Genomic DNA, 14,644 nt, shown 5'->3' on the forward strand with positions numbered 1-14,644 from the left:
CATTTGAATTGATACAAATATTACTCAACGTACAACTTTGCTTTCGACGTTTTTTTCCCAAACATCGAGGTATTGTCCATCATTGGCCCTACTTTCTCCCAAAGGGTTCCAGACTTACGAATGCTGATTACAAAAAATTCTTCATCTTTTATGAACTTCTCCATGTTTGTTTTTTAATTTTCTGCTTAAACTTGAGATTGAAGCGAGTCTTCATTCAGTAAATTCTAAAATTTGGCATCTTCGAAAACGTTCTCTCTTCTGCTCCTATGCAGATCTTCCACCATTCTTGAAGCGTTGAAACCACTCACGACACGGTCTCACTAATAGCGTCCTCACCATACGTGCTTGAGATTGAGAGCATTCGATGACACTCAGCCAGAGTTTTCTTCATATTGGATCAAAAAAGAAGAACCTCCTGCAAATGGCGAGAATTCGGTTTGTAAACTGACATTTTCAAGTGGATACAAATTAACGATTCACACGTAAATCAATTAATGTTTGAGTGGAGTTTGTCGACGAGGTCCAAGGTAGCTGCCTCGCATCTGCGATTTGTATATTTCGACACTTACTTCCTGTTGTGGCCATCATCGGAAAACGGTGGAAGCAAAGTTGCTCACTTTCTATATTTATTTATTTTCAATTTTAATGGAAACAAATTATGTTTTATTTTCTTTCAAACAAAAACCTCTGGAAATCAGCTGTCAAACATCTGGAAATCTTGGAAGTATAATTTATAAATAGCTTTGTATTCGATAGTTGATCAAATCCAGGTGAGTTGAAAGCTCTTCGTTCACAACTTATGTCAAAGAAAAACCCTCAAGGCCCATCTTGATTGCTTCTTAAAGAATATGAATAACTCTAACCTCATAGAACTTGGGTATAATGAAAATGGGGGGGGGGGATTCAGAGATGTAAAATGTAAAAAAAAAAACTTTTAAAAAAAGATGAACGAATACATAATTTTCGGTGCTAAGAAAAATTTAATAAAAATGGAATCTACCAATAAAATAATAATTTAAATTTCATAGAAATGTTTGTTTTTTTTTTATTTTAAATTTATTTGTTTTTTCTTTTTTATTTTAAATATGTATTTATGTATTTTTTTATTTTATTATTATTATCATAAATCGGTATGCATTACAATGTTGTGTTTTAACTAAATGTGTATAATGTATGTATATGATCAAAAATATACACTACTTTTATGTATATAATATATATTTTCTTTTTTTTATTTGTTGAAAATAGATTCTGTGTTTTTTTTTAATTTTTTCTTATTTACTAAGTAATATTACATCCAATGTTGCACAACAGATGGCGCTTAAAGCCTTGCACGGAAAATAAAACCTTGTTTAAAATTGAAATACATGTATATATATAGTTTTTTTTGTTAACATTTTAGTTTGTTTACATGACGACGGATTATGAAATTTTTTGTTTTAAAATTTTTCTCACTCTTAACTTTTCTAGTTTCAAATTTTTCGTATTTATTCAAATTTTGTGTTAAGTTTTGTTCTACTTTTATTTAAAAATTTAAATACGTTTTTCTATCAACAAATTAACACGGTTTTGAGATGCTTGGGCGAGTGTAATTTCTCTCTTTAAAGCTTAATTTTCGTTTTGTTGTATTTTTTTATTTGTATGTTAAATTAGTTTCATATCTTTTTGTATTTTAAGATAAGTGTTGGAACTTGCCGTTAGATGTCGTTAAGAGACACACTATAGTTGATTTATGGAAAAAGAAATTAAACTTTATGTAGACTTAAAAAAAAACATAGTCAATTAAAAAATAAATATGTTATGTTTGTTTGTTGTGTATATAAATATTTGTTTTAATTTTTAGTTATTGTGGCTACTTGAGTTACTGGTACGTCTTTGCTCTTGTGACGATGTTGGCATTGAGGAAGAGTTGAACTCTGATTCGATGTATACAAAATAATTGTAATATCATAGATCGTCTGTTGTGGTGGGATGTTCTTTTACATATTCCTTAGGAAAATACCCCACCTGAAAGGATAAATGTGGAAAAATATATTACTGTTGACTTTGAAACAAAATTCTAATTCAATGGTTTATAATATTGAGATGAAGACCTACCGTTTCGCCTATTCGTCCTCGCCACCAGCCTTTGCTATCGCCATCCTTTCCAATCACAACAACCTGACAGCCTTGCTTAAGTTGCAATTGATTAGTGCCTTTAGGTTCGAAATCATAAATTGCTGTAGCAATGACTTCTCGAAATGGCCATAAAAGAGATTGATTCAAACTGAAAATGAATGTTTCAAAAATATATTTAAACAAATTCTATTAAAATTTTGTTTTTGTGAAGTTACCCAGCAAAGTTTTCTCCCAAATCATTTCGTTCATAGTAGGAGACTAATTCAACAATAGTTTTAAAATGCCGCCTTGTTGAAAGGCAATAGACAACATGATCACCATCAGTTCCTTGATTGATTTTCATGTGTTTTATCACATTATCATCGGTTCTTGAAATTAAACAAAGATACAAAATCAGAAGTTGAAAATAGGAGTTTTGATTATAAAAAACAATCTCTAGTCATACTCACTTCAAACTGACAGCATACATAGTTTCATGGGAATTTGACGCACCTTGTGGTCGAACTCTTAACAAATAAGTGCCAACTTTTCGGCCTTCGAGTCTTGAGGCAGCTGTATCTCGATCCATTGTTCCTACGAACCTGTTTTAGAAATAATTTGTTATAGAATTTTGAAATTTAAAGATAGAAAAATATGTGATTTATTACCAATTAAATTCAGCTAATTGTCGATCACATACCGGAGGAGGTATACTTATAGGATTTTGTTTACAACGGCCCGTTGAAGAGATACAACCTTTATGCACAGGAATTTCACAGACTTTGCATTTATAGCCCTATGGGAATTTAAATTAGCATAGCGTCTTTTTGGTGGACTAAGTTCTTCAATTACCTGATGAATTCGACCTTTCAAAAATTTCGAACAATGTGTACACTGTACTGGAGCGTCAAATGTTGTTATTTCCATTTTATGATCTGTAGTTCGACATCCAGGTGGATCTAGGTTTTCCCTACAAAATTAAAAAAATATGTAATTAGTAGTCTGAAGAATTGGATTAACCTCTTCCCCAACTCTTACATTGCTTCACTTAATGCTTTTCTCCATTTATCTCTTTCCGGTTCCGATTTCAGGTATAATGTAAATGCAGTTTTTTGCGACTTTCTTGCTAACAATAATTGATACTTAAAACGTGTATCCCTACCCAATGTTCTACGCGAATGTCCTTGTTCAACACGATAATCAGCTAAATTATGGGAATCCTTAAATGTGTATTGTGTATCACCAGTCTTTGAACTAAGTGTCTTAACTAGAATTAAAATCTTATCGAATACAAATGCATATCTAAGTTTAGTCTTTTGATCTTCATGGGCTTTAATGTGTAACTCTCCGTCCAGCAGGAGTCGACCATATTGTGCTAAATCATTGCCATCTTTAAGGCCTTGAATATCAATTATACTGTCCTGAAATTTAAAAACATATATAAAATTTGATCTAAATTTGTTGAAAGTAGAATTTAAAGCAAATTAAATACCTTGACTTTTTGTATAATAACCAAATGATCAGAATCACGCTTGACTTCGTTAATATATTGAGCAACATCAACCATTGCTTCTTTGGCACGTTCTAAACCACGAAAATCTTCGTGTACCTAGAAATTTAAGAGATTTCGAGTTTTAATTTTTTTTGTTTTACGAAAGCCTTTGACGCAATTAACTTGGAAATTGGGCCAAAGTTAATAACTTTTGTGAGTCGTAAGTTTAGAGTTAGTTCAGACATCTCTTTGTCTTTTGATATGATGTTCGTATCGTCAGTGTAAGAGGATATTTGACAAAGTTTAATGACCATGTCAATGTCGTTAATTTTAAGGATAAAGAAGAAAGTGCCTATAGTGACTACCTTAAGGGGCACTAGAACTGGCAAAAAAAGGATTAACCATTTCAGTAAACTGGGATAGAAAATTGAGAAGAGGGGAGCTTAAATACTGTAAGTATTTTGTTAAACAGTTTCCTGAAGTCAGTTGTATTGATCTTCGATGTTGGATGAAAGATTATCATCTTTAACTCGTTTAGCAATCGAATCCGAATTATTAAGATCAATTGAGTTTAATGGTTTGATTCAAGATTTTGTTAAATTAAATTGAGAACAAAATTTTGTTTAATAACAATTGTTATTAACTTCCCATAGGAAGTTACTGTAATGGGTCCGATTTGTCAAATTGTTAATTTTTACATTTCTCGACGTTCTAAGGTCCCTAGAATCGAAATAAAAGATTTTTAGAAAGATGTCTGTACGTGCGTGTGTAAGTACGTTCGTACGTTCGCGACGTTTTTTCGTCCTCCATAGCTCAAGAACCAGAAGAGATATCGATTTCAAATAAATTTTGTTATACAGATAATAAGGCAGAAAGATGAAGAAAGGGCTCAAGACAATTGCGTGGGTGGTTTTTTTTACCATAGCAGTTTGAAAAAAGGTGAAAATTTTGGTTAACCCTAAATATCTTACGAACCAAAAACGCTAGAGATTTGAATAAAATTTTATATAATAAACTGGGATGTTATACCAAACAAGTATATTTTTTGGTAAAATTCCATTTAACAGTTTTTTTTATAAATCGAAAAAAACTGAAAAAAATTGTCACCTCCAAAATTTTAAGACTAAAATATGATTTCATCTCCAAAACAATTTTGTGCAACGAAGAATAATGATTTGGAAATCTGATAAAATTTTGAGAAAAATCAAATTGACATTTTTTTTATAAAAATAAAAATAAAAAAAAGCATTGCTCAAAATTGGTAAAAATTGAATATCGATTTAAATATCTTTTCAAAAACTTGAAATTTGGGCTTCAATCTTATTTTATCTTATAAGAAATACTGTTTTCAACATTTTGAAAAATGTTGAGAAAAATCGAATTAACAGTTTTTTTACAAAAAATAAAATCTAAAAAAAAATTAACAAAAGTTGGTAAAAAATGATTTTCGACTAAATATCTTTAAAAACTTTCAGATAATAGCTTCTAATTTTTTCTTATAAGAAATATTGTTTTCAACATTTGCTAAATTTTTTAAAAAATTCGAATTTACAGCTTTTTTACAAAAAATAAAACTCTAAAACAAAAAAACAATACTAAAACTTGGTAAGAATTTACTTTCGACTCAAATAGCTTTTCAAAAATTAAAAATATTGGATTCAAATTTATTTTATTTCACAGAAAATATTGCTTTCAATATTCAGTAATTTTTATATAAAAATCTAACAGTCCGTTTTTTCGTAAAAAATAGTACGCAAATTTGGTAAAAATTGATACGAGTACATATATTCACAAACTTTTAAGCAAAACAAATCGACAGACGGGATGGGAAGTTATCAGTGTGGGTCGCATCCCAGCCTCTTTTTTTCAAATTTGATGGATTGATTGAGCACACTCACTATAAGCCTTTATTTTGGCTCCTTCGGCTTCATTTGACGCTTTTGCTTTCCCCATTTTTACTAAATTTTATTTAAAATTATTCAAAATAAACTAAAAATTAAAAACAAAACCACTTAAGACTCTTTGCCTGGCTGCTGCCAATCTTCACCAATCTAATTAAGCCATCTTTTATTTTATGTTGGCACAACATGCCGGAACCATGAAACAGCCATATTGTTTTTTATATTTTTTGGGGTTTTTCGGTTGAAAAGACAGCGCCGGAGCATACATACATACGGTAAAATTACTACTAAAATACAATAAAGTTTGTTTGAGCTTAAATTGCGTTAGTATTTAGTTGCATGATAAATTACATGCAAAAATTATTAGAAAAACGAGAGGTTGGCTGTTGCACAAAAAATAGATTAATTTTTATCACATTTGACAGAATAAAGCAAAACAAAACAACTGTTCATTTCCAGAACATATTAATCGTTCTGAGTTATTTGCATTTACACTGAAATATTAGAGAATGCGCTAATCGGTTGTCGGGCAGTGTTTTTATGTCTAAGAATCTAAAAATCTTATAATAATATAGTAAAAGTAACTTACAGGAGAAGTTTCCTTGACTAGTTTATCCAACAACAGGTGATATTTCAATATTCGCTGCATTGGCACCGAGAGGATATCTCGCAGTTGTAATTTTCCAACATTATATTCTTTTTCGCATTTCTATTTAAAAATAATATCAAATAAGAATTAATCAAAATCCTTATAAAGGGAAGAGAAGCATACAAAGAAAATACAAAATTTACCTGAACCAATTGTTCAATTAAACTATTTCGTTTACAAATATCACCCAAAGCATCAATGCCATTTATTAAATTCGAACAATATTCGCCGTATATTAGAAATGGTTCTCGAAAATCTAAAAACACTTGACTTAGTTTTAATTTGGTATTTGGTAAAACTGCTTCGCGCAGTTTCTCCAAGAATTTACTATGGATATCCGCTAAATCCTAAACAAAAAAGGAGAAGAAAAATCGTTAATTTTGAAAATTATATTTTTTTAAAACTTGATCTGTTTTTACCTTAATTCTTGGAAATATAGTTTTTATATCTTCAGCTGGTAGATATTTTTCCATAGGCTGCATAAATTTGTACTTAAGGGCATTTAGTACGTCTAAGTAGTTCGACTCGGTGTCGATGAGCTCTCGTATAACATAATCACGTTGTTCAAAACTTGTCGTCAGCTATAGATTTATATTCAAACAAAAAAGGAAATATTAGTTTTGTGTTATAATTTTTTAACTTATTTAACAATAATGATATGACTATGTTTTATTATAATAGCTCTTTGCATTGGGCTTTTAAGTAACTTGCATTGAAAAATGCAACAAATTCATGCTTTTTCATTTCAAAAACAAAATTGAAAACTTACAAAATTTAACACAAAGCATCAAAAATAAAATTTTGTAAATGAATAGAAAAACAACCTATTATTGAATTCATTTCCGACGGAACGAATTCAATGATAGGTTGTTTTTTTGTGGATTTTTTTTTTTAAAATAAATAAATACCTGGCTTGAACGTTTTTTGTTTACTACACAGAGGTCCTGGTAGACCTCTTCTTCTTTTGTGTTTAATTCTTCAACGGTTGCATTGCACGCCGAATTGTAGGTTGTACTAATTTTCATCCAAACGTTTTTATTTTTTTAATTTAATAAATTATAAACAATAACGTAAAATATGGGTGCAATTTTGTTTAAAATTATTTATTTGTATTTTTGTTGTTGATTATAGCACGCCACATGAATGTCAGCCAAAAGCCAATAGTTTTACATAAAAATAAATAACAAGAAATCGAAACAACAAATAAGAACAAATTTTCAATAATAATAAATATTAAAAAATAAAATAAATAAACTTAAAATATACAAAAATGTGCGATGCAATATATATTTTTTTTATTTTTTTGAAAATAACATTAATTTTGAATTTAAAAAAATTAAGAGGAAGATGAAGATCAAACGATGCAGGAATTATGAAAAGAATGAAGATAAAGTCAAAAATGTTGGTGTTGAATTTGAAAGCAAGTTAAAAAATAAAATTTTCTGAAAAGTAAAGAATAGAAGGGTAACATAATTTCGTCAAGTTTAGTTAAGTTTTTTTTTTGAAGGGAACAAAGGCACAACTATAATAGGCATAAGCTAGCATATGCGCGGAAGTAAACGTGCGAATACAAAGAATCTCTCAAACGAGTGAACATAATGGAGTCTAGCTCCGTTTCGTTCAATTTTTCTCAATTTCGTTAACTTAAGCAAACTTAAGCAAGAGCGATCCCAGTCACTTGCCGTATAAGTAAAATATGACATGTAGATTCGTGAGCAAAATTGCATTATGGCTATCCGCAGTAATTTCACAAACTTAAGTGAATTTTCGTTGGGTTTTGACATAAGCTTATGTTTGCTTATGCCTATTATAGTTGGGCCTTAACTATAATAGACTTAACCGAAAGTAAGCTAATGTCAAAACCGAACGAAAAGTTATCAGAAGTTATCGTCTAACCAAAAAGTAACCAAAATGGATTCAAGTAACTTAAGCAAATTTGACATTTGCTTAAGCTCGTGCGTAATTGCGCGAAAGTTAGCGAAATTTAACGAAACTGAGCAGAACGTCTATTATGGTTAGTGATATATAAGGTTGCGTATTGGTTCGTTCCCTTAAGCTGGTTTAAGCTCGGTTAAGTCTATTAAAGTTTGGCCTTAAAGTAAAACTTGCATTTGGAGATTATCTCTTTGAATAAAAAAAAAGAGATAAATACTTTAAAATACTAAAGTTGAATATGGGTGACTTATGATTTTCGAATGTAGAGCAACTTTGTTTGTATTATTTATGGAACTAAAATCTGTAATCAGTTAATCAGTAACCTTGTTTTCAAGCGTAAAAGTAGCAGAGTTTAAAGAAAATATTGGAATTGAATGATAGGCAAAATGTAAAAACCTTGACAAAAACCTTAATTGATTATTTAGACTTTTTCATTTGGATTTTTCTAAATTTACAGTTTGACAACTTAAAGTTTGACAACTATGTATGCTGTGTTCAAATAAATAAAAAGAAGTTTCGTTTAGACAGCTTATATTTACAACATTTTTAAGAACTAAATTGACAGAGTAACACAATTTACTATTCATTCTAATCTAGCTATCAAATTAGATTAACATTTCTATTCCTCCATTTTGAATTGTGCGTTTGAGAATTATTTAAAAGTTGAATCATACAACTGGCCGATTTTAAATTGTCCGCCATTTTTAGTTGACACTTTTGAAACTGTCATCTTTTGACATTTGACAACTAAATTCTGCTCCATTACTCAATGGGCAGGATTAGACAATGTAAGGGAATTCATTTGCATTCAACAGGGTTCTTTGAACGTACTTTTTGACCAAGGCAACTATTTAGTACTTCAAGTGTCATAAACTTCAAACTCGGAACTTTACTTTACTAACCTCTATATTAGGCCCGTTCGCTTACTTTCTGCACTAAAATTCGTAAAAAGAGATATTTTAAAGAGTGGGGGTAAAATTCTTTCAAAAAAAGACAAAACTACAAAAAAGTAAGCGAACGGGAAAACAACACATTTTACCCACAATTTGACTGTCAAAAAAAAATATAAATTTTGAAACATCATCGTTTCATTTCGTGTTTAGAATTTATTTTTTTCGTAAATATATAAATTACTACAACATGAACTTCAATCATTATGCTGGTCCATTGTTTTTTTTTATGAAAAAACTTGATTAAATTTATTGAAACTTGAAAATTGAAATCTTGTTGCTGTTCTTTGGGAAAAGAATTTTTAATTTTATAAGTGACAGCAAAAGCGAGCAATTTGTTTAATTTATTAGAAGTTCTATCAAATTTGAAATTTCTTGGGCTTAAATTCGTAGGTTGGGACTCTCTCGTGAGCGCCCTTTTTTACGAAAATCTACGAAATTTTTGAGTAAGCGAACAGTATTTAGTTAGATTTCGTAATTTTTCGTAAAATTACACTATTTAAGGAAGGAACGCGAACGGACCTATTCACTTAATCGTGCAAAAATTGTTTACAAAGTACTCCTGAGGCACGCAACAATTTCACCTCGACCTGTTTTCTTATATTTTATTCCTTTTTTAACTTGATAAAATAAAACAATGCAGCTAGCAGTTGAATAAAAAACTATGATTAGCTGTCATTTTGACATAAATGGATTTGACTTGATGGTTTGGGAGATTTTTCTTGACTAACTTTCCAGTCAACTTTCCAATAAAGTTGCCTTAATTGGATGGTAATTTTTTGGCGGTTGACAAATCAGATGCTAGAAACTTGATTTATTGGGCAGGTTCAGACGGAGAAGCGACTTGAAAGTAAGGCAAGTTTCTAGCCTCCGATTGGCCAGCTGCCAAAAAATTACCTTCCAATTAAGGCAACTTTAATGGAAAGCTGACTGGAAAGTTAGTCAACAAAAATCTCCCTAACTATCAAGTCAAGTCTACTTCTATCAAAATGACAGTTGATCATACTTTTTCGTTCACCTGAAAGCTGAACTTTATTACTCTATGATTTATTTATTTTTTGCACAACTCCATTTAATTCGAAAAAGAAATAAGTTATATTTCTTTACAATACAAAATACAAATCGTGATGGACTTGTAGCTTGCCTGAGGAGTGTTTTTTGGACAATAATGTTTTTGGTAGTTTTTGTACTATGAACAGCTTAAAGTAATGGTTTGCGAAGTAAAGTTCTGAATTTGAAATTCATGACACTTGAAAAACTAACTATAGTTGTCTTGGTCAAAGACTGCAAATGAAGTCCTTTATGTTGTCTGAACCTGCCCAATTTCAAGTCCTTTATGTCATATGAACTTGCTTCATCACAAAACAGGTAAATCATATGGAAGTTTTTTTGTTTTGCAAGAAAAGTTTCTTGACTTTGTTCTTTTCTCGAAGGTTCGATAACATTGACAGCTGAGATTTTTTATTTTAAACTTTTTGTTTGGCGTACGTAAAAAATTAAGTCCCTGTCCCAAAAAAATACATCGAATTTTAACATCTTTTCAAATTGTATCTTTAGAATATTATGGGCAGAGTTACGAAAACCTACCCCGACCCCCATGCTCTACAAAAATTTGTTTGTATAAAAAATAATATTTTAATTTATATGAGTAAGTTTTTCTTTGACACCTCTGTTTTATTTTTTAGCAAATTTCAGTGTTATTTTTCATTGAAAAATTTTAGTGGTGCCAACTACGATAGGTACGTTTTCGGTACAAAATTTAACATTTCTCATACAAATTCTGTTTTTTTGCTGTTAGAACTCTAAGAATAGAGTTTCTAGGACCCTACAATCTTCAAAAAGTCTATATTTTGCTAATTGTCGCCGAGGACTTCGAAAAATATGTCTCACAAGATAATGGTCAGGCAAGCCTTTGAGTACTTTGCTTTCGAATTTTAGTATGAAGGTATTAAAAAATTATTCATGAATTCCGGGTATTTAAAATTTCAAACGCGTTTTTCTCAATACTGGATTTTGAAAGTCAAACAAAGCTGCTGGAGCTGACGGCATCGCTGCCGAACTATTTAAAGCAGCAGGCGATGACTTGGTAGGGAGACCCTCTAAATTGCGCCAACTACAGAGGAATCAGTCTCCTTAACATTGCATATAAGAACCTTTCTTCCGTCGTATTATGTGAACGTCCGAAGACGTTAGTTAACAACCAGTGTGGCTTCAGAGCAGGAAAGTCCACTATCGACCAAATATTCACACTACGGCAGATCTTGGAAAAGACCCAGGAACTACAAATCGATACCCACCATCTCTTTATCGATTTTAAAGCCGCGTATGACAGCAACTATAGAGAAGAGCTTTACAGAGCAACGTCTAGTTTTGGCATCCCTGTCAAACTTATCCGTCTGTGCAGAATGACGCTGCTCAATCAAGGTCGGAATAGATCTCACCGATGCATTTGTTGTCAAAAAAGGTTTTACACAAGCTACTTCTTAAATATCGTTCGGAAGGAATTGTGCAAAACTCAACCGTCAACACTAGAGTCACAATCTTCCAAAGGTCTATTGAATCACTCGGATACGCAGATGATATTGACATAATTGGAAGATCAAAGCGTGATGTCAGTGGAGCGTTTTTGAGCATTGCGACGGAAGCGAAGACAATGGGTTTAGTGGTCAATGAGGGTGTCTACCTAGGCACCGCTATAAACACAGACAACGGCACCAGCGCTGAAATCAAACGACGATTAACTCTTGCAAATCACTGCTTCTTTGGACTTAGAAGGCAATTGAGAAGTAAAGTCCTCTCTCGATCACCATCTATAAGACACTTATCATCCCGGTTCTCATTTATGGCGCTGAGGCCCGGACCCTGTCTAGGAAAGATGAGTGTCTTAGGATGCTTCGAGAGAAAAATTCTTTGGGGGGTTTTTGGTACCGTACGCATAGTTGGAGAATGGAGGAGAGGATATAATGACGAACTGTACAGCGACTCTGACCTAGTTAGCAGAATTAAAGTCCAACGGCTTAGATGGCTGGGTCATGTAGAGCGAATGGACATCAACGCTCCAGCCCGGAAGGTCTTCGAATCCAATACCGAGGGACGACGCAGTAGGGGAAGACCGCGACTGAGGTGGTGCACCCAGGTGTGAGAGGACCTCAACCAACTTGGCGTGCGAAACTGGAGACAGCTAGCTAGTGACCGAGCTGGCTAGAGACGCATGTTGGGCATGAGGTCCAGGTCCGCCCCGGACTGCAGCGCCACCTTAAGGAATTAAGTAAGGATTTTGAAAGTTGGTGGCCAAATTTTGAATATATCCTGTAAATACAATCTTTTTCGGATTGCGTAGGTTCGAATGGTTCATTTCGTATTAAAAAAGAGGCTGGGACCCGACCCACACTGATAACTCGTACTATTTTTTATAGATTTTATTTTTTATGAAAAAACAGACTGTTGGATTTTTAGCAATATTTTCTGTGAAATAAAATAATTTTTGAAGCCAATATTTTTAATTTTTGAAAAGATATTTGAGTCGAAAATCAGTTTTTACCAACTTTTATTATTTTTTTTTTAGGTTTTTATTTTTTTGTAAAAAAAACTGTCACTTCGATTATTTAAAAATTTTACCAACAGTATTTCTTATGAGATAAAATTACTTTAAAGCCAATACTTAAAATTTTTAAAGAGATATTTTAGTCGAAAATCAATTTTTACCAACTTTTATACATTTTTTTTAGGTTTTTATTTTTTGTAAAAAAACTGTCAATTCGATTATTTTCAAACTTTAACTGAATGTTGACAACAAGATTTTTTGAAAGATAAAAGTAAATAAAAGCCAATATCTCAAAGTTTTGAAAAGATATTTGAGTCGAAAATCAATTTTTACCAACTTTTATAAATTTTTTTTTTTAGGTTTTTAATTTATGTAAAAAAACTGTCAATTCGATTTTTTTCAAACTTTAACTGAATGTTGACAACAAGAATTTTTGAAAGATAAAAGTAAATAAAAGCAAATATCTCAAAGTTTTGAAAAGATATTTGAGTCGAAAATCAATTTTTACCAACTTTTATAAATTATTTTTTTTAGGATTTTATTTTATGTAAAAAACTGTCAATTCGATTTTTTTCAAACTTTAACTGAATGTTGACAACAAAATTTTTTGAAAGATAAAAGTAAATAAAAGCCAATATCTCAAAGTTTTGAAAAGATATTTGAGTCGAAAATCAATTTTTACCAACTTTTATAAATTTTTTTTTTAGGTTTTTATTTTTTGTAAAAAAAACTGTCAATTCGATTTTTTTCAAACTTTAACTGAATGTTGACAACAAGAGTTTTTGAAAGATAAAAGTAAATAAAAGCCAATATCTCAAAGTTTTGAAAAGATATTTGAGTCGAAAATCAATTTTTACCAACTTTTATACATTTTTTTTTTAGGTTTTTATTTTTTGTAAAAAAAACTGTCAATTCGATTTTTTTCAAACTTTAATTGTATGTTGACAACAAGATTTTTTGAAAGATAAAAGTAAATTAAAGCCAATATTTCAAAGTTTTGAAAAGATATTTGAGTCGAAAATCAATTTTTACCAACTTTTATACATTTTTTTTTTAGGTTTTTATTTTTTGTAAAAAAACTGTCAATTCGATTTTTCTCAAAATTTTTCAGAATGTTGAAAACAATATTTCTTATAAGATAAAATAAGTTTGAAGCCTTAATTTCAAGTTATTGAAAAGATATTTGAATCGATATTCGATTTTTACGAACTTTGAGTAATGTTTTTTTTTAGATTTTTATTTTTTATAAAAAAACTGTCAATTAGATTTTTCTCAAAATTTTATCAGATGTCAAAAACATTATTCTTCGTTGCACAAAATTGTTTAAGAGATAAAATCATATTTCAGTCGTAAAATTTTGGAGGTGACAAATTTTTTTTTTTCAGTTTTATTGATTAAAAAAAAAACCGTTATATTGATTTTTTTCAAAAAATATACCTGTTTGGTATCACGTTACAATCTATTATATAAAATTTAGTTCAAGCCTGTAGCGTTTTTGGTTCGTAAGATATTTAGGGTTAACCAAAATTTTCACCTTTTTTTCAAACTGCTATGGTAAAAAAACCACCCACGCAATTTTTTTGAGAGCCCTTTCTGCATCTTTCTGCCTTATTATCTGTATAACAAAATTTATTTGAAGTCGATATCTGTTCTGGTTCTTGAGCTATGGACAACGAAAAAAACGTCGCGAACGTACGGACGTACGGACGTACGGACGTACAAACGTACGTACACACGCACGCACAGACATCTTTCTAAAAATCTTTTATTTCGACTCTAGGGACCTTGAAACGTCGAGAAATGTCAAAATTTTCAATTTGACAAATCGGACCCATTACAATAACTTCCTATGGGAAGTTAAAAATAATTTTGAAGCTTCCGAGACGAAACTCTATAGGATCGTCAGTTTTTTCGGGTCTTTTAATGCGTCTACTATTTGGACTATCATTATTCGTGAGTATTAATCTATATAAATAAAAATGAATCACTGTTCGTTAGTCTCACTAAAACTCAAGAACTGCTGAACGGATTTCACTAGGAGGTATAAAAGACGAGAAAAAATGGAATAATTTCCGG

The 14,644-nt window shown here is 30.9% G+C and overlaps 1 protein-coding gene across 1 annotated transcript in view; it reads right to left on the reverse strand.

The window, feature by feature from the left end:
- Nucleotides 1-1,531: 1,531 nt before the first annotated feature.
- The window catches only part of LOC129944361 (protein vav), a 166,506-nt gene continuing 153,393 nt past the window's right edge, over nucleotides 1,532-14,644 (reverse strand). Inside the window, exons 4-15 of the mRNA XM_056053737.1 lie at nucleotides 7,048-7,153; nucleotides 6,559-6,720; nucleotides 6,283-6,486; nucleotides 6,080-6,199; nucleotides 3,590-3,706; nucleotides 3,136-3,518; nucleotides 2,950-3,067; nucleotides 2,766-2,893; nucleotides 2,568-2,699; nucleotides 2,334-2,486; nucleotides 2,098-2,266; nucleotides 1,532-2,007 (exon numbers count right to left, since the gene is read on the reverse strand). Coding sequence (XP_055909712.1) covers nucleotides 1,948-2,007; nucleotides 2,098-2,266; nucleotides 2,334-2,486; nucleotides 2,568-2,699; nucleotides 2,766-2,893; nucleotides 2,950-3,067; nucleotides 3,136-3,518; nucleotides 3,590-3,706; nucleotides 6,080-6,199; nucleotides 6,283-6,486; nucleotides 6,559-6,720; nucleotides 7,048-7,153 — 1,852 coding nt within the window. The 3' untranslated portion in view covers nucleotides 1,532-1,947. The remainder of the gene's footprint in view (nucleotides 2,008-2,097; nucleotides 2,267-2,333; nucleotides 2,487-2,567; nucleotides 2,700-2,765; nucleotides 2,894-2,949; nucleotides 3,068-3,135; nucleotides 3,519-3,589; nucleotides 3,707-6,079; nucleotides 6,200-6,282; nucleotides 6,487-6,558; nucleotides 6,721-7,047; nucleotides 7,154-14,644) is intronic.

The sequence above is a fragment of the Eupeodes corollae genome, chromosome 2, assembly GCF_945859685.1.
Source record: "Eupeodes corollae chromosome 2, idEupCoro1.1, whole genome shotgun sequence".
Classification (NCBI taxonomy): domain Eukaryota; kingdom Metazoa; phylum Arthropoda; class Insecta; order Diptera; family Syrphidae; genus Eupeodes; species Eupeodes corollae.